Source organism: Saccostrea echinata, unplaced genomic scaffold (genome assembly GCF_033153115.1).
Source record: "Saccostrea echinata isolate AGI-Se365-2 ecotype Australia unplaced genomic scaffold, CSIRO_AGI_Sech_v1 ptg000001l, whole genome shotgun sequence".
NCBI classification, from domain to species: Eukaryota; Metazoa; Mollusca; class Bivalvia; order Ostreida; family Ostreidae; genus Saccostrea; species Saccostrea echinata.
In genome coordinates, this window is record NW_026889750.1 from 39,424,226 (window position 1) to 39,448,647 (window position 24,422).

The 24,422-nt window shown below is 36.2% G+C and overlaps 2 protein-coding genes across 2 annotated transcripts; both read right to left on the bottom strand.

Moving 5' to 3' along the window:
* Positions 1 to 3,354: 3,354 nt before the first annotated feature.
* On the bottom strand, positions 3,355 to 10,188 carry LOC133191475 (uncharacterized). The gene is made up of 10 exons (XM_061327230.1): positions 10,012 to 10,188; positions 9,031 to 9,146; positions 6,711 to 6,865; positions 5,897 to 6,046; positions 5,605 to 5,734; positions 4,774 to 4,896; positions 4,516 to 4,630; positions 4,276 to 4,344; positions 3,727 to 3,827; positions 3,355 to 3,620 (listed from the first exon to the last, which is right to left on the bottom strand). The coding sequence occupies exons 1-10, from the start codon at positions 10,102 to 10,104 to the stop codon at positions 3,500 to 3,502; spliced, it is 1,173 nt and encodes a 390-aa protein (XP_061183214.1). The 5' UTR covers positions 10,105 to 10,188; the 3' UTR covers positions 3,355 to 3,499.
* Positions 10,189 to 10,753: 565 nt separating this feature from the next.
* On the bottom strand, positions 10,754 to 16,079 carry LOC133191464 (uncharacterized). Its single transcript, XM_061327219.1, has 10 exons — positions 15,849 to 16,079; positions 14,610 to 14,725; positions 14,029 to 14,183; positions 13,664 to 13,813; positions 13,384 to 13,513; positions 12,670 to 12,792; positions 12,394 to 12,508; positions 12,172 to 12,240; positions 11,460 to 11,560; positions 10,754 to 10,953 (listed from the first exon to the last, which is right to left on the bottom strand). Exons 1-10 carry the CDS (start codon positions 15,942 to 15,944, stop codon positions 10,833 to 10,835), a joined length of 1,176 nt encoding a protein of 391 aa, XP_061183203.1. The 5' UTR covers positions 15,945 to 16,079; the 3' UTR covers positions 10,754 to 10,832.
* Positions 16,080 to 24,422: the final 8,343 nt, after the last annotated feature.

Genomic DNA, 24,422 nt, shown 5'->3' on the forward strand with positions numbered 1-24,422 from the left:
ATGTCGAGTTAGAGGCCACATCAAGTGTTTTCTTCTTTTCATGTAGCAGTTTTTGAATAAATTCTGCTTCATATGAATACAAAAATAGGTCTGATAATAACGGGGCTAATTGGAACCTATGGGAATTCCAACAGATTGTTGGAGGACCTGATCTCCAAAAATAAGAACTATGAGTATAAGCTGGATTACCCTAGTAGAATTAAATCCAAGTTCATCTGAAAGGCAGTTGAATAATGAGCAAAGACGATGTTGTTACCTGCTTTGTCAGCTGGGACCAGTACATGCTGATCGGGTAATCTATCTAATTCCCAAGTCACTTCTGAATTACTGAAGACAGAAGGATAAATGTTTTTCACGTTGCCGTTTAACTCGAGACTTAACATCCGTCTTATACTTTTAAATTTTAATCCATTCTGACGAAATGTCAAAAACTTCATTTTTATGTTTGGTCCATTACCTGGCGTAATCTTCGACAGAATTCCTAATAAATGTATTTATGAAATTTTGAAAATTATTTTGAAATACCGGTATGGTGGAATACAAGCCTGGATCTTTTTGTGATTAAGAATATTACTAATTTTTAGGGCGTCAATTCCTTTGGAGGCAAATTTTAGTGTAACGAACAGATAGATTTCTTGAGAATTATTATCTTCCATAAAACGTGGCGGCTTAAAAAGCCTATGATTGGCAACATCCATGATCACAGAGTCCATGCAGCCTGTATTTTGGTGTTGAAGGATCCAAGTGTAGACTTTCTTTAGCCTTTTCATATAGACCGTTTAAAAATTCCAAAAAAACAGAGCAAAATTTGATGCAGACCTGTTTATTGACAAAAGGAAGAAGTGATTCAAGAAAGACATCATGCATATTAAGTTTATTGTAAGATCCATGTCTATGACTACACTTATACGTCTCTGCGTTTTGTTAAAAAGCACGCTGTTACACCATGGACTTGGAGAAAACACTTGATGTGGCCTTCAACTCGACATTTCGATAAATCGACGAAGTTTTATCGTTAACAATAGTAATTTCTATTCATATGTGGACTCGATATATCCCAGTGAACTGAATTAAAAGATACCACAGAGTCTGACATATCTGTTTCATATTTGGATATTTTACTAGAAGAAGACGTTAATGGTTACGAAACAACGAAACTTTATGATAAACCTGATGATTTTAACTTTTTTTTTCATCGTCAACTTCCCTCATCTATGTAGCAATATACCCTTATCACCTGCATATACAGTTTATGTCTCCCAGTTGATTCGATACGCAAGAACGTGCTCTAAGTACATGAACGAACAGTTTCTAAAACGAGACAAGCTATTGACAAAGAAGTTGATGAAATAAGGATATCAACAGTCTCGTTTAAAGTCAACATTTTGCAAGTTCTATGGTCGATACAATGACCGTGTCAGCCAATACAATCTATCATTAAGAGTAAGCTGACGTTTTTCATACTAACTGTAAGGCCATTATTTACACACTGTATTGCATGTCTACGGAATTTTCTGTTTGCCCGATCATGACAAGGAGCACACGGCGGGTGTGACCGTTCGACAGGGAAAGCTTCCTCCTACATATCACCTGATCCCACCTCTGATGTTTTTAGAGGTCCGTGTTTGTTCTGCTCCCAATTTGTATTGTTTCAATGGACTTTCGTTCTTGATTACTCTTCGTCATCTCCATATTTCTTTGTAAGAAGTTGCTTACTTCCGTTGTTTGATTTGAAATCTAGCCCAGATATTCTTTTGTTTTGGTGAACCCATGGTCAATTTTTAAAAGTTGTTATTAAAATAATAGTAATAGGCAATATATCACAGACAGCGCTTTTAGGAAAGTCAGGGGTATGATGTTTTTAAAAAAAAAAAAAAAAAAACATTTGTACAGGACACTGAAGATAGTGCTTCTGAATACTAGTATTCTGCAACACTGAACAGCCTTTATTGAAAGTACAACTGGTAATGAGTGACGCTTCTCAAAGAGAGCGTTTCTGAAGAATCCAGCGGCATTTGTCCAATACAGTGCTTCTGCTTAGTCAATGGCATTGAGCGACATTCGTCTAAGACGCTGCTCCAATAAAGTCAGCGGCATTTCTTCTGGTGAAGTCATGAGCACTGAGTGGCATTTGTCCAAAAAGTGCTCCTTTGAAAGCCAGCGGCATTTGTACATGGTAGTTCCAAATGGAAAGTTAGCAGGATTTGTGCAGGAAAGTGCTTCAAGTAGCATCAGCGGGGTTATCGTTCACAGTTATAATGCGAGAGTCAGCGGCACTTATGCAGGAAAGTGCCTCTGATAAAATCATTTCTCTCCGAAAGTGATTCTTGTGAAGTCATCTGGAGGCATTGAGCGGTATTTGTCCAAGACAGTGCTGTTGGTAACCTCAGAGCGACATTCATTAAAGCAAATGTTCCTTGTAAAGTCAGGAATTTAGCCGTACCTTTTTTTTCTGCAATTCTATTGGAAAAGTCAATGCCATTACTTTTATTTGGGAAAGTGTTTCTGGTTTACTCAGCGACATTGAGCAGTATCTGTCGAAGACAGTGCTTCTGATAAGGCAAGCATCATTAAGCCACATTTCTGTAAGAAAGTGCGACTGGTGAAGTCAGCGGCATTTGTCAAGAAAGTGCTCCAGATACAACTAAAAGCTCTGTCTTGGACAAATGTCGCTCATTACCGTTGACAACTGTCTATGGTGTTTCGATACATAACTGGCATCTTTGCTAACCAAGAGGTTTTGGTTCACTCTACTCCCAATAAAGAGAGGAAGCCCTTGGCTAGTGAAGATGGACCGAAAACCCTTGATAGGTTGGTTTCAACGTTGTCTTTGTTGAATCGATGAGATTTTCATGTTGAAAAAATATGAATATCCCGGATTTTTATTCAATATGAATGAAGTACTAAATATCATCACGACCTTGATATTTTCTTTAAAGGCAGTATTTTTTCTACTTACTCTTTTGCAATTATGTAATTTGTACTCTCATTATAGTATATGTGACATTGTAAACATCTCGAACTATGGTTTCAACAGTTGTTCTTATGCATGCTCACTAACTATCTTTCCACAGTACAATGTTTAATTCGACAGACACTTTGTATAACCGTTTGTTATATTCGTAGCATTATGAATAAGTAAATGCGTCACTTTAAAAAAATGGATTTTCATCCAAAAAAGCGGCTTTACTTATTTCTTCATTTTCAAGTTAGAACGAGACAAAAGGACAAACAGAATTAAATCTAGTGCATGTTTCCATATTCAAAAATTAATTTATATTAACCTACCAGTAATACCTATGCTCTTTTAATGACGAAAGTAAAAAGCTTACTACAAAAATATCTCATAAACTTCATTAATCATAAAACATATTATAACTGTTTATTTGTTACTTTCACAAAAGATCAAAAATCTAGAATATTAATAGTTCATCATAAGTAAATCACTATTTTAAATGCACCGTGTTGACAAATAACCATGAAAGTACCGAATAAGAACTTATTTGACGTATGACCGAATTACAGCTGATAATTTATCTATCCCCTCCTCTATTTTGTCCACTGTACATATGCTCATGGAGAGACGAATAAAATTCTTGAATCCCCCAGTTGCTGATGCTCTGTCAATATAACAAATGATAAATTAAAATCCACGTCCCAGTATTTCACCTTTATTGTTAAACTCTACTCGGTTGATAAAGAACACTTTGATAAAAGGATACTTACATTGAACCAACCTGTACAAGAATATGATCGTCTTTGGCTTTTTCACAAAGACCTTCCGCATCCACATTTTCGGGTAGTTTTACCCAAATGAAGAAACCACCCTGACATTAGAAACAAGAACCTCATAATCTACATTGCTCACTGGCACGACCTTATCTCGATTAAGGTACTAAATAATTAAGTTGTAAAAAAGGATCACTTTGTGATTTCATCCTAATATCGAGAATTATGGTTGAATTTAAATGTACTTTCATATAGGATTCTAATCCTTGTCGATTTTACAAACGGTTGTCTTGTAGTCCTTGAAAGAAAGTATTGTGTACCTGTTATCCTTCTATCTTGGAAAAAATATTGCCAATTTATTAGCCATTCTTTTCTAGAGGCTGAGCGTTTAATAACCTCAATTCTGTAGTTAAAGGAAATCCTACCATATAATTTTGTCTTCTCTCAACTAGTTATTTGGAATTTTGATCGGAAAGGTCCCAACTAAGCCTTAGATTCTTGAAAAAGGAAAAATAAACTGTATTGTATTCTTTGGATGCAACTTACAGTTGGTTCAGTAAAGGACACCGGAAGTTGGTTCTCCTTCAGACGTCGACAGGCTGCTCCGATTCTTTCCTAAATTATTTCAAAAAGATAAATATATCATTTCTTACTTTCGTCTACACATTAGGACAATAAGAATAATAAATTCACAAATAATGCATAAGATTCATAAAAACGTTGTGATATACTTAATCTAAAGACTAAAAAATATAGACTACTTAATATCATAATTTGAATTCTCACCCCGTATAATTTTCTCAGTCTCTTAATGTTTGATTGTACAAGTCCAAGTTCCAATGCTTTCCCAACTACACAAGACATGTAATGATTATAACAGAACCCGCTTGTTGTGGTATAACTGTAAAGGATAAATTCTACATAAACAGTGATTCAACATCAAATCAACGGAGATTAAAAAAAAACACCTTAAACTCTTAAGAACTCTATGCCAACGGTTGTTCAATTAAAATCACTCATGAATGTGTGACTACGAGTACTAACCAGTCTATCAACATTCTGACAATTCGAGGCGACGTCTCTATCCACCCTACACGTAAACCAGGAGAAAAAATCTTGGAGAAAGTACAGTTTGATAAGGTGTGTCCTTGGTAGTCCGGATCATCCCTGGATATTGGACAGTAAACTATAAATAATTTCTTTAGCTATGGGGTTTTTTTTAAAAAAAAAAAGGAAGAAAAAAGAAAACGTATTTCGATTCATGCACTTATGTTTTATTTGGTGTGACCGATCAACAGGGGATGCTTACTCCTCCTAGGTACCTGATCCTACCTTTGATGTTTTGGGTCCGTGTTTTTGCCCTTGGGATTGATGAGATTGATCACTGTTCGTTATCTTCACCCTGTACTTTATTAAGGAATTGAATTATCAGTACATAACGATGAGACTGAAAACTCAATTGCTCCTTAGCTAAAGTATATCGACTGTCGTACTTTTTCTGTAGAAAGATACCAGAATACTATAGCGAACTGCAATTCTCATAAACATTCACAAAAATTGTGGGAATATTCAATCTTCAATATGAAAAAAATATTTGGAGTAGTGTAACATTTACATGTACATTTAAAAGTCCAATATAACTTTGCATCACAAAATGTTATATTTATCTAGATTTCTGTTACTATGAGGAATGTATCACATAAATGAAATCCGGAGTTTTCTAATCCAACTGTCACCCTATGGATTTATTCTACTCTTATAGAGTAGAAATGGAGCAAGGATACTAGAGTCACCGATTCCGTCACAGTCCGAAGGTACGAATCGTTTTAAGTTTGCCATTTGCTGTAGATAAAAGGCTAAGATAATAGGACATACTTTTTGTCGTAAGAGAAGAGTCTGGGTGGAGGAATACCGTCGTTGGTGTATGTTAACAGGTTATAGACATCTTCACCGAACAACAACATGTCATACTGTCTTGCCAAAGAAACAAGACGCCGACACTTTTCTAAAATCAAAATATTTTTAAATATATGGATTTTTTTGACAAATGTACACGAATAAGAAAGAAAAGAGAGCATAAATATGTTCGAACAGAAATACTTGTATATGTATCCAAAATGAACATTTCTTTATTTTCAAAGGAAAAACTCTGATAGAGTTTTCAAACCTGGTGGAAGACAGGATCCCGTGGGATTATGGTGGACCGTCATCGTGTACAACATCCGGCGGAAGGGAGTCTTTGTCTGCGTGGGAGCAGGTGTCTCCTGTAACAGTTTCTCCAGAGCCATCACATCTATACCATCGTCTTCTGTCGGAACTAAGAATAAGGTTGTTAGATTTTATTGAATTGTTATGCATTTACTGACTGAGATCGAGGACAACATGCGTTTTGTCGGTCCCAAGAACCAAACTGCATAAGGCCGTTAGGCCACAGGCAAACAGTTTGGTTCCAAGGTTCGGCAAAGTTTGGTTCTAGGGTTCGACAAAACGCATGTTGCCATAGAACGCAGTCAAAATGTTTTATTATACCTTTCTCTTTTTAGCTAACCTGAGCCGAAGGCTCAAGTGAACTTTTCTGATCGAATGTTGTTCGTTGCCTGTCTTCGTCGTCGTAAACTTTTAACATTTTCTTCTTCAGAGCCACAGGGCCAATTTCAACCAAACCTGGCAAAGAGTATCCTTGGGTGAAGGGATTCAAGTTTGTTTAAATGAAGGGCCACACCCTCTTCCAAGGGTAGATAATTAAGAAGTAGTGAAAATTGGGTGGGGTCATTTAAAAATTTTCTCAAGAATGAAAAAAAATCACTATTTCTATTGATTCATCATAATTCCAGACCTATATTTTGTTCGAATAATATATCCTGAAGGTTTATACATGGAGAACATATAAATAGGTTTACGACTTGATGATACATATTGTATATTTGTACATTGATCATGTATACTAAGTATTTGGCCATATAGAAATCAAATTTTGTTACCAGGGATCACTTGATAGCCAAAATCATCTTTAAACATCCCGATAGCAAGGAAAAATGTTGGATCTTCGACAAAAATGGGCACATCTTTACTCAACAGTACAGTAGTTACCAGGTGTATTCCGTGAGTAGCACCAGTCGTAATAAACAAATCATTACTGGAAAAAAGGTAGAAGAAAAGGTGATTAATTTGTTGTTGTAGAGAATAATTTTACAGATCTTTAGATGGAAGCAATTAATTTGTATAATTTGAAAAAGAGTATTATTATAATAGAGTTTTTACACATGAATAAGACAGAAAATACAATCTCCTGTGCTTTATCTATTTTCTGAAAGCTTTTAGATATTTTAACTTTTGCTAAATAACCTTAAATAAACAAAACAACAACTTCTATTTTCAGATAGCTTGGGATCTAAAAATATAATAATTAACTGTTTATATTCTCAAATTTAATGAATTTTACTTAGATCGGAGAATAATTTATACGGCATATATCGATTTCTCCATCTAACCCTTTTTATGCCCCCGTATCGGAGATTCGGGGGTATATAGTTTTTGCCCTGTCCGTCCGTCTGTCTGTCTGTTTATCTGTTTGTCAGCAAAAACTTTAACATTGCCCATAACTTTTGATTGGTTTGAGCTAGGGCTTTCATATTTCACAAGTGTATTCCTTGTGAGAAGACCTTTCTTTGGGTACCATCATAATTGACCTTCGAGTTTGGCCCAGTTTTGCAAAATTTTTCCGAACTTTAACATTGGCCATAACTTTTGAATGGTTGGAGCTAGGACTTTCATACTTCATATCTGTAATCTTCGTGGCAAGACCTTTCTTTGTATACCAACAACTTTGACCCTCTGACTTTGACCTTGGAGTTTGACCTACTTTTGAAAAAAATTAACATTGGTCATAACTTTTGAATGATGGGTGCTACGGCTTTCATATTTTACATGTTTATTTCTTGTGAGAAAACCTTTCCTTGGGCACCTTTAATTTGACCATTTGACCTTGATGTTGACTTGCTTTTGAAAAACATTAACCTTTTCCATATCTATTAAATGGCTGCTGCTAGGGTTTTCATATTTCACAGGTATATTCCTCGAGACAAGACCTTACTTGGCCACATATATACCTGTAATAATGGGTTATTTGCTATATATATTTTAAACTGTAAATAAATTGAATATAAAATAATTTAATAAATAAACACTTTGCCATAAATAAATAAATATGAATTTAAACTTAAACTCCGTTTGATAATTACATTTACTAACCTTACTGCACATATTGCATGGTATACTTATTTTAGATTTAGAGTTATCTTTTCATAGTTAGAACTCTCTAGTTTATTCATTACTATATGAGAACCAGTTTAGAGGTCAGAAATAGTCGATTGGCTATTCTTGTTTTGCAGAGATTTTATTGGTAGGTCATTGAGGTCAAATTCCTTAGTGAGTTACTCTTTGTTCTTTTAAATTCACTTTGAATCCAGCCACAAGCCAGAGTGCTGGCATCTTGTCTGATTAGATATAGATATATACAGTACAAATATTTTTTGACTGGACTATAAGACCTGATCACAGTAAGTTCTTTAATTTCTTTTACTAACACTTTATCTTTGTTGAATGAATGAGTATGAATGAAGTTATAGTATTTGATGATTAAATGGAAAATGTGTAAATAATAATAGCAAATGATTTGAATGAATATAAATCTATAGAGATCTGTTTTAAAAGTTACACTGATATATGAAATATCTTTTATGATGAGATCTGACCTGAAAGAATATGTAAATATTGTATATTGTGAAATTAATAAATACAACTATATGTTGTATGGTTCAGGTCCAGATATGGTTTCTACAATGTAGCTGTGACACCTATGTATGCAGCCTAGGTCCACAACTTGGTATATATTAATATAATTACTTATTTTGAGAGCTGTAAATATTTTTGGTAAATTACATAAATTTACTTGAGTTTTATGAATATGGAGAAATAAGAATTATTTCCCTTTAATTGTAAAATATGAAGAGATATTAGGCAAGTTAATAGAAATATCAGTGTGATATAGTTTTATGGTAATTGAATAATTTGTGATAAAATATATAATTAGGTTAATGTTATGAAATATTTATTATGTTTACATGTTTTGTAGAGCTGAATTAGTTATTATCTTGAAATACAATAACATCATCCATGTCAGAAATTAAAAGAACCCTACAAGTTGACCAGCGTTTTCCTTTTCTTATTCACGGGAAAGCCCGGTTACATACCGACAAGTATTTTCCATAGTTGAAGCCAGTAGTTTAAGATATTTTCTACCTTTCTACATTGTCTTTATACTGAGCAGTCAAAAAATCCGCCAGATGCCCTCTGACCTCTGGAGCCCCGGATGGAGGTCCGTAGTCAAACAGCGCATGCTCGTCCACCTCCCCTGTCTATAAACACGATTTACGCCAAATTACTTAAAAAATTTTGATATGAAAATTAAAAAAGCGTATTGAATTCGACTTCTGTTCATCTTTTATGTAGCCACTAGCTCTCATAGCTGAGTGTTGAGATATTTTGAGACTACGATTCTAACTCAACTGCATGTACTACTAATATTCCGACTTCTGTTTATTAAAAAGGTATAAAGGAAGCATCAAAAAGGACAAAATATATCTTGGGAATTAAGAAAGAATCATTTATCCGTCTTTAGCCATGTAAAACTAGAGAAATGATGACTTAATTATTTTTATCCAAGTTTTCGGATCCACGCATTGTGGCTGGTTATCTCTAATATGGTAGATCTACTGAGTATATGGAGCTTTGAGAACAGATTTTAGGAATTGGCAGTTTCCGTTGTCCGATCGTCCGTCAGAAAAAAAAAACGCTACTCCTTTTTCACTTATTTTAATAAAATATAATCGTAAATAAAGTCCGGAAAACTGTCTTTTTATTTCTTTTTAAATGTTTTTAATTGCAATGAAAAATTGGGAAATGCTAAAAGTAAATCTCAAGTAGTCAATTTCCCTAGACTGTACTTAGTCCAAACCAGAAAAGGTTAAACTGACAGTCGTTGTTGATTTATCTTATCTGGACATATATAATTCTAGCTTATGCAGGATCAGGTACATGTACTTGATTTTAAAATTCAACGATTCTTCAACCATACCGTTCAGGAATAAATAATTAGTGACTTTTGACACCTATGTTTGTTTTACCGAGGTGTACCCCTATGCAGAACCGTACGTCCTGTTTTTTTTTCCTTCCAAAATCAGTGTTTAATACAAAAATTTCCTTTGAGCATGCTGTACTTACAAGAAGTTCCTGTGTAGATCGTAGCAGAATGTCTTTACATCCGGCCACTGCCTCCGGGCCAGGTCCACCAAACACAAAATCAATGTCGGTCATGTTTGGTGTTATCTCTAAATGATAACTGGACTAGCTTGTGTCAGATGGAACATTTACATACTACATGTACCTGAATGTACATGTATAGCACATGGAGACCTCTGAATGATCAGAATTGACTTTGATTTGTTTATTGATCGATTGTATGTACATCAGTAGTTTTATACCCCCTCCCCCTTAATCCATTCCAAATACTAGTATTGCGAGTTGGATCAGCATGCAGGTGTTCAATTGTGGAAGATATACTCACAAAACAGGAAATGTATCCATCAAAAATCTGAAAAAGCTCTCGTTTTCTCGGAACTCGGACGACTTAGATGAATTAAGTAAATGTGACATATCTTTGACTTTTTCATAGCCAGCTTATAAACTGTTGACTTACATACCAGTAAGCTATTCGCAGTAGTAAAGAGAATGATTGATTAGTACTCTCTCTAAAATGCGAAAACACACAAATATGTCCTTGAACAATAAACTTCTTGAAAGATGTTATACTCTAAATGTGCAATAAGGAAACAGAAAAGTGCAGACTTTAATATATTTAATGTTTATAATAATTAAATATATATAAAAGACGTGAAAATAACCATCAAGAGAAATCCAACTTGTACATATAGTAGATAGAATACTTCAGTAATGAAGAAAACAATTCTCTTTCTTAATATCTTTATTTGGATTCACTTAATTGACAAACCATTACAAAATATATCATAAAAAACTTTTTTTTTTCATGTGACACATGACCGAATTATCTCGGACAATCTATCTATTCCCTTCTCGATTTTTTCTACTGAACATACACTCACAGAGAGGCGAATAAAGTTCTTACATCCCCCAGTTGGCGACGCCCTATCAAAATGGAAATGAAATCAAGTGGTGAATACAATCATGTTGGATTTCACATTTGTTTTTTTTTTCACTTCGAACGCTCTCGAGGCCATTCTTAGAGTAACCTTAAAACAGAAATTCATCTGATAATCTGAATTTTAACAGCAATGTTTATTTTCAAAGACAATGAATATATCAACTTCCACATAGAATAATTGGTATCATTGATAAATGTTGTAGTATGTAAAGCTAAACAATAATGTAGATAAAATTAAGGTGCAATAGTAACCGCTTTTCTAAAAAGAAAAAAAAAACCAGTTTTTGATTTTTTTTTCCACTTCCCTAAATGTAAAATAGTTAGCTCATAAAAAACGACAAAAAGATTTCTTAAACTAAGCTAGACAAAAAGGAAAATGTGCTTATCACTTTCTCAGAATATTGTGTTTACACTAAAAGAATAAAGTGTGTATACAGACTTAACTTTAGCTTACTTTTAGACAACCTGTACAAGTATGCAAGCTACTTACTTGGAGCCAACTTGTACAAGTAAGTTGACTGCTTTAGCTTTTGTACACAGTTCTTCTGCATCAAGACTCTCAGGTAGTTTTATCCATATAAAGAAACCACCCTAAGAATATCAAAATGTCAATGACTCGCAACGTTCATATGAGTCATCCAGATACAATGTAATAATTATTGTATGGAATAGTACCTGCATACTTAACAAAAATCAAGAATACATAAATAAATGCTATAAGACGGTGTTCTCTATATAATCATTTGTGAAGATTTGGTTAGTCTCAGATTTGTTACAGGAACACCAATTTACTATTTATAATTATGAAAAAAGGAGAAAAATAAAAACCTGTATGCATCACACAAATTCTCTCAACACTTTAGTCTTTTTCTGGTTCGGCTTATACTTGTATGCAAATATATACAGTAGAACTTCACCCTAGTATAAAACTATTTGCCATTGGAAAGGAATATGATGCATGTACTTTTTTCTATATACTTGAACCTGTTATAACCAAGAAAGCTCTTGAAGGGCTCATAATGAAGCAAATTAGTCGTTTTGAACAAATCCCAAGATACTAATATATATTTATTAAAGATAAAGTGGAACAAGAGAGTCCCTAGGAAATCATCAATGACCAAAACAAAAAATCTTTCAAGACTTCGAGTTTGGATAAGTCTTTCGATTTCTTTTCTGATTCTACTGTCGAAAGAAATTCTTACCCTTGGTTCAACAAAGGACACTGGAAGTTGGTTCTCTTTCAATCTACGAGACATTGTTTTGATTCTCTCCTGAAAATGATGTACTTCGAATAGCACTTACATCGAAATATCAGTAAAACAATGTTTCTTGCATGATTAATTTCATCATTAAGTGTGCCATTTTTTTTTCATTGACGTACATAATTAACTTGCAGACAACTATTTCAACTACTGAATTCTCACCCCGTACAATTTTCGCAGTCTCGTGAGATTGGATTGTACGAGTCCAAGTTCCAATGCTTTCCCAACTACACAAGACATGTAATGATTATAACAGAACCCGCTTGTTGTGGTATAACTGCAAAAAAAAAAATACAATCTATACTTATGCAATCGACTACGATGTAAAATCAAGTACACAATAAGGTAATCTAACATCAAACATTATCAAAAATAACTTACTTCCCAATAGCTGTTAATTCAATTTCAAAATCAAAAATCTTATTAAAGGGACAGTACCAGTCTATCAACAACTTGACAATCCTAGGCGCTGTCTCTATCCATCCCACGCGTAGACCAGGAGAGAAGATCTTGGAAAAAGTGCTATTTGACAGAGTATGTCCTTTGTAGTCATGGTCATCCCTATATACCAAACAACAATAAAAAAAGAAGATCTATATCCCTTCTTGCAAAACAAAAAGATTGAGGAGAAAAAGAGATTGGGAATAAAAAAGCTCCCCAAATAATGAAGATTGGCATAACAAAGGTAGAAATCTTTTGCATCAAATGATATACCCTTGTAACAGTATGGCTAGTTATTACAATGGCTAATCCTTGGTTTAATTTTTTTTTACTGATCTCTGGAGATGAAACCGTATTTTGAAACAGAAAGCTAAATACAAAATATTTCAAAGGTCAATCGAATGTTTCTGTTACTATTAAACATTCTTGAATTTGAACTACATTATGATTCTTAATCTTCTATGTTAGGGATTGAATGAAATCATGATTCTTAATCCTATATTAGCATATTGTCTGTCCACAAAGGGTATAAATCAAATTGAAGAAGTATTAAATCCCAGTCGCCATTTTTGGTTATATGTTTCTTGTTGTAAATACAAACCGGACAAAAAGCTACGGTTACTAAATTTTCTTCTAGTTATCTTATAACACATCCATTTGTTATGAAAATCATATAACTTACAGATAGCATTAAGAAAATCTAAATCATACTTGCTGTCATAAGAAAAAAGTCTGAGAGGAGGGACTCCATCATTTGTGTAAGTCAGAAGGTTATACACATCCTCAGCAAACAACAACATGTCATACTGCCGGGCCAAAGAAACAAGACGCCGACACTTCTCTAAAATCCGAAAAAAGCAAAGAATGCCGAGTTGCTTACGGTAACTGTCAGTAAGTGGAAAGAGAGTATGAAATAGGCTTTAGTACTAAAACGATCAAAACCTTATTATCAGTTTATGGAGTGACGTTAGATAGAAGGCATTTACTGAACCTGGTGGCAAACAAGAACCCTTGGGATTGTGATGGACCGTCATCGTGTACAACATCCGGCGGAAGGGACTCTTTGTCTGCGTGGGAGCAGGTGTCTCCTGTAACAGTTTCTCCAGAGCCATCACATCTATACCATCGTCTTCTGTCGGAACTGTAAGATCATTTCACGCACATCTTATTGTTATAAACTTCACCATGGTGCATATAAAGATCAATCCTAGTTTGATTCTGTGGCAGTAGTAGGCCTATACATGTATATACTTAGAATTATTTATTCAAGAAGTGCCTGTTTCATTCACTTTTACCATTTGTTTCCTTGAATTAACTTTTTCGGACAAACAGAAAAAAATAATTAGATTTAATTACCAGGGATTATTCGATAACCGAAGTCCTTCTTAAACATTCCAATGGCAAGGAAATATGTTGGATCTTCGACAAAAATTGGTACATCTTCACCCATTAGTACTGTTGTCACCAAATGTATTCCATGAGACGCACCAGCGGTAATAAACAAGTTGTCACTGTAAAAAGTTCATTGATGATATATTTTAATTATAATGGGTATTGAACAAGCAGTTAACATCGATGCTGTAGAGAATAAGGAAAAGACTTGAGATTTTATATTCAAACAGATATAATTTAAAAAAGAAAGTAGATTTCAAGGGATTACATTAGGCCACCCAATTTTTTTTTTAAAAATACGAATTTTTCCGTATTTTTTAAATTTTGAAATGCAAAATCCCTTAAAACACACAAATCTCTTAGATTCAATGTTGTTGACAAGATTCGTTGATTTGGTGGTTTGTTTTAATTTTTGGGGTACATGATTGTATCTGATACATAATACAGCAAGAAAATTTGTACGTTAAATAATTTCATTTAATGTTATTTCTTTTAAGATGTGAATAAATACCACCGGTATTTATATAATTTATGATGAAATATACCTTTCAACCTTGTCATTATACTGAATTGTCAAAAAATCCGCCAATTGGCGCCTGACCTCCGGAGCTCCTGATGACGGCCCGTAGTCGAACAGCGAATGCTCATTCACTTCACCTGTCTTTAAAAAATTTTTAAAAGTACAAAATGATGATTGATTATATTTTCCCAGAAATATATAACTTTGGAACACTTTAAAAAAAAAAAGGACAGAAAAAGAGAAAATTGTACTCTCCTCTGATAAATAGACCGCGTGATTTCACAATTTTCACTATGGAAACATTTTTAAAGACTTTGGCATTGGATAGCCATATATGACTGGATTGTTACATACTATATTGTATAAAAATGGTAGAGCTAGCTAGGGAATGGGTTGCAACCTTCTTTTGATTCGAAAAAAGGAAAGAAAGAAAGAAATTGCTTGTCTGTCATACCCTCTTCCTCAAAAAAAAAAATAATTCATTTGAAGAACACACACACACATACACACACACACGGATCAACACGAAAATCAGAAATTTAATGTATTTATGTATTTTACCTTTACACATATGTAACAAGAAGGGAGAAAATGCATTGCTAGACCGGGAATCGAACCCGAGACCCCTGCATCACTAGTCAGGCGCTATACCGACTCAGCTATCCAGATCGACTGATATCCACACCCCAGAACATTACATTCTTCCATCTTTAAATTGTCTTCGCCCTCGAAGACACAACCCAGCTTCTTATTTTTTTTGTCAGGACTTTAACCTGTAAGCTCAGGGGATGGTCAACGGCACCAAATTTTGTAACAGGGAAGGAGAAAATGTATGCCTTGACCGGGAATCGAAAACGGGATCCTGCATCACTAGTCAGACGCTCTACCGACTGAACTATCCAGGCCGATATCCACAACCCAAACGATGTTAACAGATCGTAAAAAATTATAATAACAGTAAAATACCATGTGTTGTCTTAAATATATTACATGATTGCATACGAGATTCCCATTATTTTTGACACTGAAGCATAATTATCTCTTAATTTGAGTAATTATTTCAATCTCATTTTTTATTTCATTGCTAAAGGACAAGCTCTATTTTTTATTGGCAATTACACACGTCTACTCTACTGCACCATTTGAGTAGTTTGGAAAAAAATATTCAAATTGCACCCTAGCTTATGCCTATCCGTAGATATTTTTTGTGGAGAAATTCGATCTGTCTGTTCCTAAGTATCCTGTAATAATTGACTGAACTTACCAGGAGTTCCTGTGTGGCTCGTAACATAATGTCTTTACATCCAGCTACGGCCTCTGGTCCAGGTCCACCAAACAGGAAATCACAAATCTCGGTCATGTTTGGCTCATTTATATCTTTCCATTAACACGATCTACTTGGACTAGGAAAAACAATTTTAATAGACCCTTAGTGTATTAAAATATTTAAATCAATCACACTCCTTGGATACTTTTGGTGGATGTTCAAGCATTCTGTTTACGGCTTGCCGGATTATTTGTATATACCAAGAAAACATTATGGAGCGCCATGGGTAACCAATTTGATACTAATCAGGTCATAACAATATCACTGATCTACTACCTAAATATAAATGGTTTGCATTATCATTTTCCCCTCCAATTTGAAACTGTTAAACGTCGAGTACACCTAACCTATACTGTAAAGAACTGAACATTAATTAAGGATTTTCTAATTATGAATTAATGCTGGTAACTTTTTGTACACTTCTTTGATTTTAAGTCCAAGACAGAAATCCCAGAAATATTTATTTGTTGTGTTTCCGTATCATGATTCAATTGTAAAAGATCTCTTATTTAACCACAATATATTTGACCATTTACTCTTAAGTCACCCAACTAAGTCAGTTACTGACATTGTACATAGCTAGTGGGATATAAAAAGACAACGGGATTTTTTTTCTTCTTATAAATATACAAATAATGAAAAAAAGAACCAACAGATTATCAGTTTTTAGAGGGATACGAAGCCCATATACATGTACATGTATTATACATTATTGTTGTTTTTGGGGTCAATATGATGATTTAGCCACCTGAGGAGTACAATATTCACCGAGCCCAAATATGATTTAGACACCTGAGGAGTACAATATTCACCAAGCCCAAAGGGTTCGGTGAAGTTTGTACTCCTTAGCTGGCTAAATCATCGTACTGACCTCAAAAATAGCAATAATTGTTTTATCATATGATTTAATGATTAAATGATACAAACTCATAAGCAGTTCATGCCACCTTATTTGACGTTTACATTTGCTGAAGTTCTAACCAAAAGCAATGAGAGAAGCAGGGATAAATAAACATTACCAGTCGTATTAATTTGGATTTTTAAAAATCTACTTTAGTTGCTATGCAAAAAAGAAATAATGTCAGGCCCTTTTATAGGATCAATTTTGAAAAAAGGAAGGAGGCATTATCAGGGAGAACTGACAGCTGAAAAAAATAATTTAAAAAAAATTGACCCCACGAAAAGAGAACTCTATTAACTTCGAATTTTGTTTTGGGTTGGGGTGGGGGATTAAGGTCCATAAGTGGGGGACCAGCCTTTCAATTAATATTTTTAGTCTAAGTTAAAAGTAAAAATTTGTATTTAGAAAAAAGTGTGTGGGGGAGGGGGGGGGGGAGGTCCCCTGCAACCCTCCAACCACTCCCATCCCAAATTGTATATTTTCTTATGTATTGTTCACCTGAGTGGAAGTCAGTAGCAAGTGAAATAGTTTTGCCAAACTATTTGTATCAATTTGGAATTTTTCGATCTACTTTTAGACCAATGTCGAGAAAATAAATCCTTATATTCACCTGAAAGGTCACCTGCAGGTGAATATAACTTAGTATTTTTTCTACATTGTTGGATCTCAGCCATTCAGAGAGATAAGAATTATTCAATCATATAATAAATTGCATTGTTTCGCAATCCACTACTACATGAATTTTGTAGAAAATATAAAATCGATTTTTTTCCCTTGTTAATGTTATTGTATTAACTTGTAGAGGAAGGTATTTTGTCGATTTACGCATTGGCAATGCAATCCTTACTTACATAGCTTCTTGTAGGAACATCTTGTGTTTATTTTCCTGTTACAACTATGGTATTTACTTACAAAGGCCCTTCGCCTCAAAAGAAGCATGGGTCATCGACGACACTCCTCCATCTTACTCGGCTCTGGGCAGTCTATCTTGCTTCTGTACAGATGGTTCCTATTCTACCCAGTTCTTCTTCAGTATATCGTCGTCAGCTGTTCCTTCGCCGACCTCTGTTCATCTTGCCCTGTGGGTTTCAGTTCAGTTACTGTCGATTTATGCGGGATGGAGGTTTCTGAATGGTGTGTCCGATCCAGCCCCTCACCCGAAGCAAAATCTGCTTAATTATGGGTTCTTGACCCTCTCTTTCCACAGTTTTTCATTTCTGATCTCTTTTTGCCACCTGATGTTAATGGTGCGATGCAGACTGGTGATTATGAATCTGAATCTTCTGCTGTGTCACTTTTTGACATCCTCCACGTCTCAGAACCGAAAAACAAGACAGATGGGGCCTCAAAATTTCGTTTGGTGCTTAAAATTCCTCTGTAAAAACCCATTTAATTTCCAAAAACGACCAACGGCCGACGGTTTTAGGAGCAAAAATAGGATTCTACGGGCGACTGTCGGCAGTTCATCGGGCGTTGTCTTGCCCGATTTTGACCTCTTTTTTTCATCGGCCGACCAATTTTGTGTCCGTCTGACCAAGTTATGATTTTTCTGCGCCGGTGGCCGATTCCTTCATTTGAAGCAGTTGTTGAATTGTCCGTCGACCAACCTTCGATCATCGTCCGACCATCGGCAGACAGTTTGTTAAGTAGGTCGTCGGTCGGTCGGCATTTAGGAATTTAGTTTTCATAAATGTCGGCCAACGATGAAAATCAAACTGCGGCTCAGCGAACGATGATCGGGCGACGGTTAGTCGACTTATAAATTTTTAACATTTAAAGGCATCGATATTCCTAGGAATTATACCTAGGTCACATTTAAGCCGATGGTCGGGCGACCAAACTTTTCTCGTATCGTCGGCTGAAAAACATGATCGGCCGATACTGGTATCGGGCGACGCGGAGCAAATCACATTAATTCCTAGGAACACCGATAATTTTCAAAAATTAAATAATTCTAAGTCGGCCAACAGTCGCACGATCATCGTTCGCTAAGCTGCAGTTTGATTTTCACCGTCGGCCGACATATACAAAAACCCACTTCTTAAATATCGACCGACCGACGACCGACTTAACTAACTGTTTGCCCATGGTCGGACGATGATCGAAGGTTAGTGGACGGACTATTTAACGACTGCTTCAATTGAGGGAATCGGCCATCGACGCAGAAAAAAATATACCATGGCCCGACAGACACAAAATTGGTCGGCCAACGAAAAAAGAAGTCAAAATTGGCCAAGACAACAGCCGATGAACAGCCGACTGTCGCCCGAAGAATCCTATTTTTGCCTCAAAAACCGTCGGCTGTTGGTCGTTTTTGGAAATGTGACTGAGGTTTTAATGTGACTACTCTGCGTCGGCCGATACTAGTGCCGTTTTTTCAGCCGACGATACGAGAAAAATTTGGTCGCCCGACCATTGGCTTTAATGTGACCTAGGCATCAGTCGCCAAATTGGCATTTTAAATTGAGTAAGCGATCGTCAAATTCCGGACTATAAGCATTTTCAACAATGGCAATTTTTATTCCCTGAAGTGGCAACAACAACAAAAGAAATTTATAAGCGAAGAAGAATTTTTCCTAACAAGTGTCAAGCCAAATCTTCTTGGTTTGCTGCCACTGTGAGTCAATATCCATTTCTCTCTTTAGCAGCACTTGTAGTGGCTGAACCGAAATTCATTTGACGGGCTAAACTCTAAGGATTTCTGTATATCCCTGTTTCTAAACAGGCCCACATTGTACAGTGTATGAGAATTTTTGGTGATGGAGTACTTTTGCTGACATCACTACAAGCTAATGATCGGATGCCACATCAGCAACTCTCATCACATGTACATTACGACATGATCTCCTGACTGATGCACAGATGGTCAGTTTGGTTCTTTGTGACATGGGGGGGGGGGTTCGGGTTATTTGTAAATTAGTAAGTCCTGATTGGACCCGTGAACGTGTGTCTTCGAGGTCGAAGATTGTTTAAAGAGGGAGGAATGTAGAAGTTCGGGCTATATGGACGTGGATATCGGCTGGGTAGCTCAGTGGTGGATCAAGTGACTAGTGATACAGGGATCCCGCGTTCGATTCTCGGCCTGGGTAACTCAGTGGTAGACCAACTGACTAGTAATAGAGGGTCTCGTGTTCGATTCCCGACCCAACCATATATTTTCTTCATCTATTCCTCCATGTAGAAAAGATACTCATGTGGCCTTGTGTACCCTTTTATTGGGGACGACACTGTCTCTTATTTGAAGTTGCTTCAAAGCACACAGATCTGCAAAGCGCTCACCAGTTTCATTCATCTCTCCTAGTCCGTGTACTCCCATTTGGATTTGACTTTAAAATAAGTCTTTTTGTCTTTGTCTGCTTCATTGGTAGGAACATAACACTGAATATTTAATTCTATCTTTTTGACTTGGCTGTGATGATACATTTCCTGACATACAAAAACGAAGTAGGAAATATTCACTGTATAATAGCTAAATAAAGATGATTTTTAAAAATATCATTTGTAAAGTTTTTCAGTTAACATAATTGAATATTGCATGTTGGTTTACGTCCCGTTGTAGAATTTTTTTAACTCGCACAGAGTCGCCCGCGTGGCGCAGTGGTTAGAGCGTCTGCTCTAGAGTCGCGAAGTAAGGAGTTGATCCTTACGTCGCGGGTTCTAATCCCACTGTGGGACGTGGAGACCAATCATTCGGATGAGGCCGTATAAACCGAGGTCCCGTGTCGCAGTAGGTGCTGGCACGATAAAGATCCCTCACTGCTCAATGGCCAAGAGTGCCGAGCATAGGACAAAATTTGCAGCTCTCCACCGGGAAGTGGTGGCGTCTCCATATGAGTGAAAAATTCTCGAGAGGGACGTTAAACAACATACAAACAAACAAAACTCGCACAGAGACGTTTCTATATATTTGTGAAGGGCTTCAAATTTAGACCTTTACTCGGTACTCAGGGCCATTGAGCAGTGAGAGATCCTTATCGTGCCAACGTCTGCCGTGACGGATCCTCGGATTTTAAGTTCTCATTCGAAAGACCAGCAACTTTCACTTCAAAGTGCCGAGCGCTTTGCGATAGAACAGTTGCTACCTATTTTTTTCCGACTTTGGTCAGTTGCGGTATTTGAACTAACGACGACCACGGAGCGAGTGCTCTTCCAACTGAGCCATCGTGACGGTCATAAGTGAATAAAATACATTTATGATAAGTTTAATGATTATTATTTTCTTTTTGAAAATGGTTTTGTCCCTTTGCTTAAATAAACAATTTAATGAACAATCAACTGGTGTACAATCTACGAGTGACTCGAAACTTATATAAACATCCAATTACATGAAACCAATTATAATTTAACACCCGGGTAAGGAGTGGCACATCGCTAATAGGCACTGAAACGCATGGATAACAGAATTAAAGCTTTGTGTCAATATTACTTGTAGACTTCAATTAATCAATAGTAAAATAAATATGGAAAAAATAAGGGGACTTGTAAATACTTACATTTTTCTTACAAATGAAAATACGCAAAAATATGAAAAGAGAACGTTTCTTTTTTTTTTAATGATTCGCCAAAATATTCTCGACGCCACATTTACCGATATACGGTTTTTGACCTTAAGATCTTATGACCCTGAATCATAGTATCCTATAGTTCGTGGTCAGTAATGATAGCCAATCCACGACCCGATGGATCACAGCTTCAAGCAAAGATCATCTTGTTCTCGATAGTGCCTAGCCATCATGAACCATCATGATCTGCTCCCTTTCGCTTTTTGCTGTTGTCCTTGCTCTCCCATGTACTCCCAGCTGCTGGAATAGCTTAAGTTCTACTTTGTAATGAGGTCTACATGTGCCTCATCGCACTTCCTCTCTAGAGTACTATCAGCTGCCTAGAAGATAATACTTCGCCGCCTGGGTGCAAGATATCTTGTACAATATTTAGGTAAACTAGCTTCATGTCGAGAATTTAACTCCCAGTCTTGCCTTCTGTTTACCATTTTTCTTGGTCTCCCTTGTTTTAGCTGCTGACAGACTTTCATCTTTCAAGAACTGTATCTCTTTCTTCCTCTTTTCTTTTGGGCATTTCCTTTTCGTCCTCTCCACTTCCAGCATACCCGCCAAAATCAGAAAACATCTTGTCATGTCTCTATCTATACCTCCCCTGAGTCAGCGCTACTTTGCCTCCTGATACAATGTGTGCCTTTGTCAATATCTTACTTCATTACGTGCAGTTTGGATCCTGACTTAGTCCCTATTATTGACCATTTACAGGATATAAGAGTGTGCCGTCACATCGTCACGATCGCACCTCACAATTTGCTGTTTGGGTCCAGAGTTAGTCCCCATTGATGATTGTGATGATTGTGTTGTTTAACATCACATTCAAGAATTTTTCACTCATACAGAAACGTCACAATGTACCGGTGAAGCGCTTCAAATTTAGAACTTTATTCGGAATGTCATTGAACAGTGAGGGATCTCTTTATCGTGCGGGGCCTCGGTTTTTAAGGTCTCATCAACTTTCACTTCAACGTATCGGGCCCTTGGCAAAGGAACAGTTCCTGCCTCTTTTTTAGATCGATTTTGGTCTGTCACAGCCGTGGCTTGAACCCACGACCTTCCGATCAAGGAGCGAGCGCTCTACCGAATGCGCTACCATGACAGTCCCCCATTGTTGAAGATTTACAAGAGATAAGAGCGTGTCGTACACTAACCGCAGCAAATAGTTACTCTGATTCCTCCACTATTCCGACGACTGTCTCTCTGGCGACTCCTTATTCAGCCAGACCTGATTTTCTAAGCTCTGTTGCTTCCACTCTCTTCATGTCTTCAGCCTCACTTCTAAACTATGCTTCGTCTTTCCGAAGTTGACATCTTTGGCTAGTGCTTGCATGCCCATAACTTGCTTCCCAGTAGACTGGTACACAATCATTCTACCGATAAAATGTAAGTACAGCTTTCTCTTACTTGGTCTTTTGATGCTGAAGTCGACCATTTCTTTCCTGTACGAGTCTGGATGTCCACTCTTGCGATTTCTTTTCTGAGTTTTCCAGTGGCACTTCCTCCACGACAAATGGCATGGCGGCACTTCACACCTTCAATTCCCGTACTACAGACGGCAGCAACAGCTGCAACCTGGTTGTCCTACTGTTAAGTTCAAATGTTGTGAAAGATTGTTACATTCCAGGAAAATAGTATTTTATGATCGCAGAAAGGTCAAATAATTGAATATGCGAAGTAATTTGAAACCTTTTCTTTGTCACAGTGTTTAATGTGTATATTCAAGGTAGAATACGACTATTTAGTACCATGATTTATTTGAATAAAAACGTTTTTAAAAGTGATTTATATTTAAAACACACTTCAGTACAAAAAGTCATATTAAATGCACCGCAGAACCAAAGAAGCATATTGATCCCCATTTTCTTTTTTTTTTTTTTACTTTTTCATTATATTATGTCTGTAGATACTAAAAATATACTGGACAAAAGATTTTTCACTTTTGATACCAGTATACGACCTCTTTAAGCCACATCTTAACTCAGTCTAGCTGTTTATAAGCCCCTGCTTTAACACCAAACATCTTGACTTCTTCGGTTTAAAGTTCATGATGCAACTGTTCGTTATCTTCATATTTCAAGGAAATACTGTCATCCGTTATAACCCATGTAGCATGTATGTGGATCAATGTTGTCACAGTGAGACCATACATGAGTCCTGTAAATTTTTGTTTTCATATTCCGGATTAATTATTATCCTCTCTCTCTCTCCTACCTGCTATGGTTGTTATCCACACTCCAATGACAAACAAAATAAGAGAGATAATTCAGGTAAATACATGTATTCCTTTCTCGCCTTTCTGCCTGGATATAGTTTACTTATCCAAGGTTAACCTGATCCGTATTCCTCAGAAAACTGACAATCTGTCGGATCTTCTGTGGTAGAGCTCCAATGTAGCCTCGCAAAATTATGAGGGACAGATTTGTAGACATGAGCTAGATCTAATCAAATGTCATCAAGGATCTACATTCCCTCTATGACCTCCAGCATGATCTAGTTTATCAAACTTATATGTTATACACACCCAAATTGTTTGTTTAAGTCCCTTTTCACTAATATTGAGACGCCACCATTTGCCTGTGGAGGGCTGCAAATTTAGACCTGTACTCGGCACTTACAGCCTTTGAGCAGTGAGGAATCTTTTTCGCGAACCTACTTTGACAAGGAACCTCGGTTTAAACGTCCTCATCCGAAAGACCGGTCTCCACGTCACACAGTGGATTCGAACCCGCAATGCAAGGATCAACTCCTTACTCCGCGACTTTAGAGCGAACGCTCTACCACTACTCCAGATAACTTGGGTATGAGTGCTTTTGAATGGAGTATCTTAATATCATTGTCCACCATTTATGTTGTTTTGTATGGGAATAATCTGTTCCCATATCGGAAGTGCATCATCCTTTGCAAAAATATTTCTGTTGTCCGTATGTTACTGTAAGATAAAATATGGTTTCTGCAATTATGTCAAGATCATAACATAGTCGCGTGTATGACCTATGTCCATGTATGTGTTGCATTAATATCTATTGTAAACAAAACGTCCCGTGTTTCAGGATA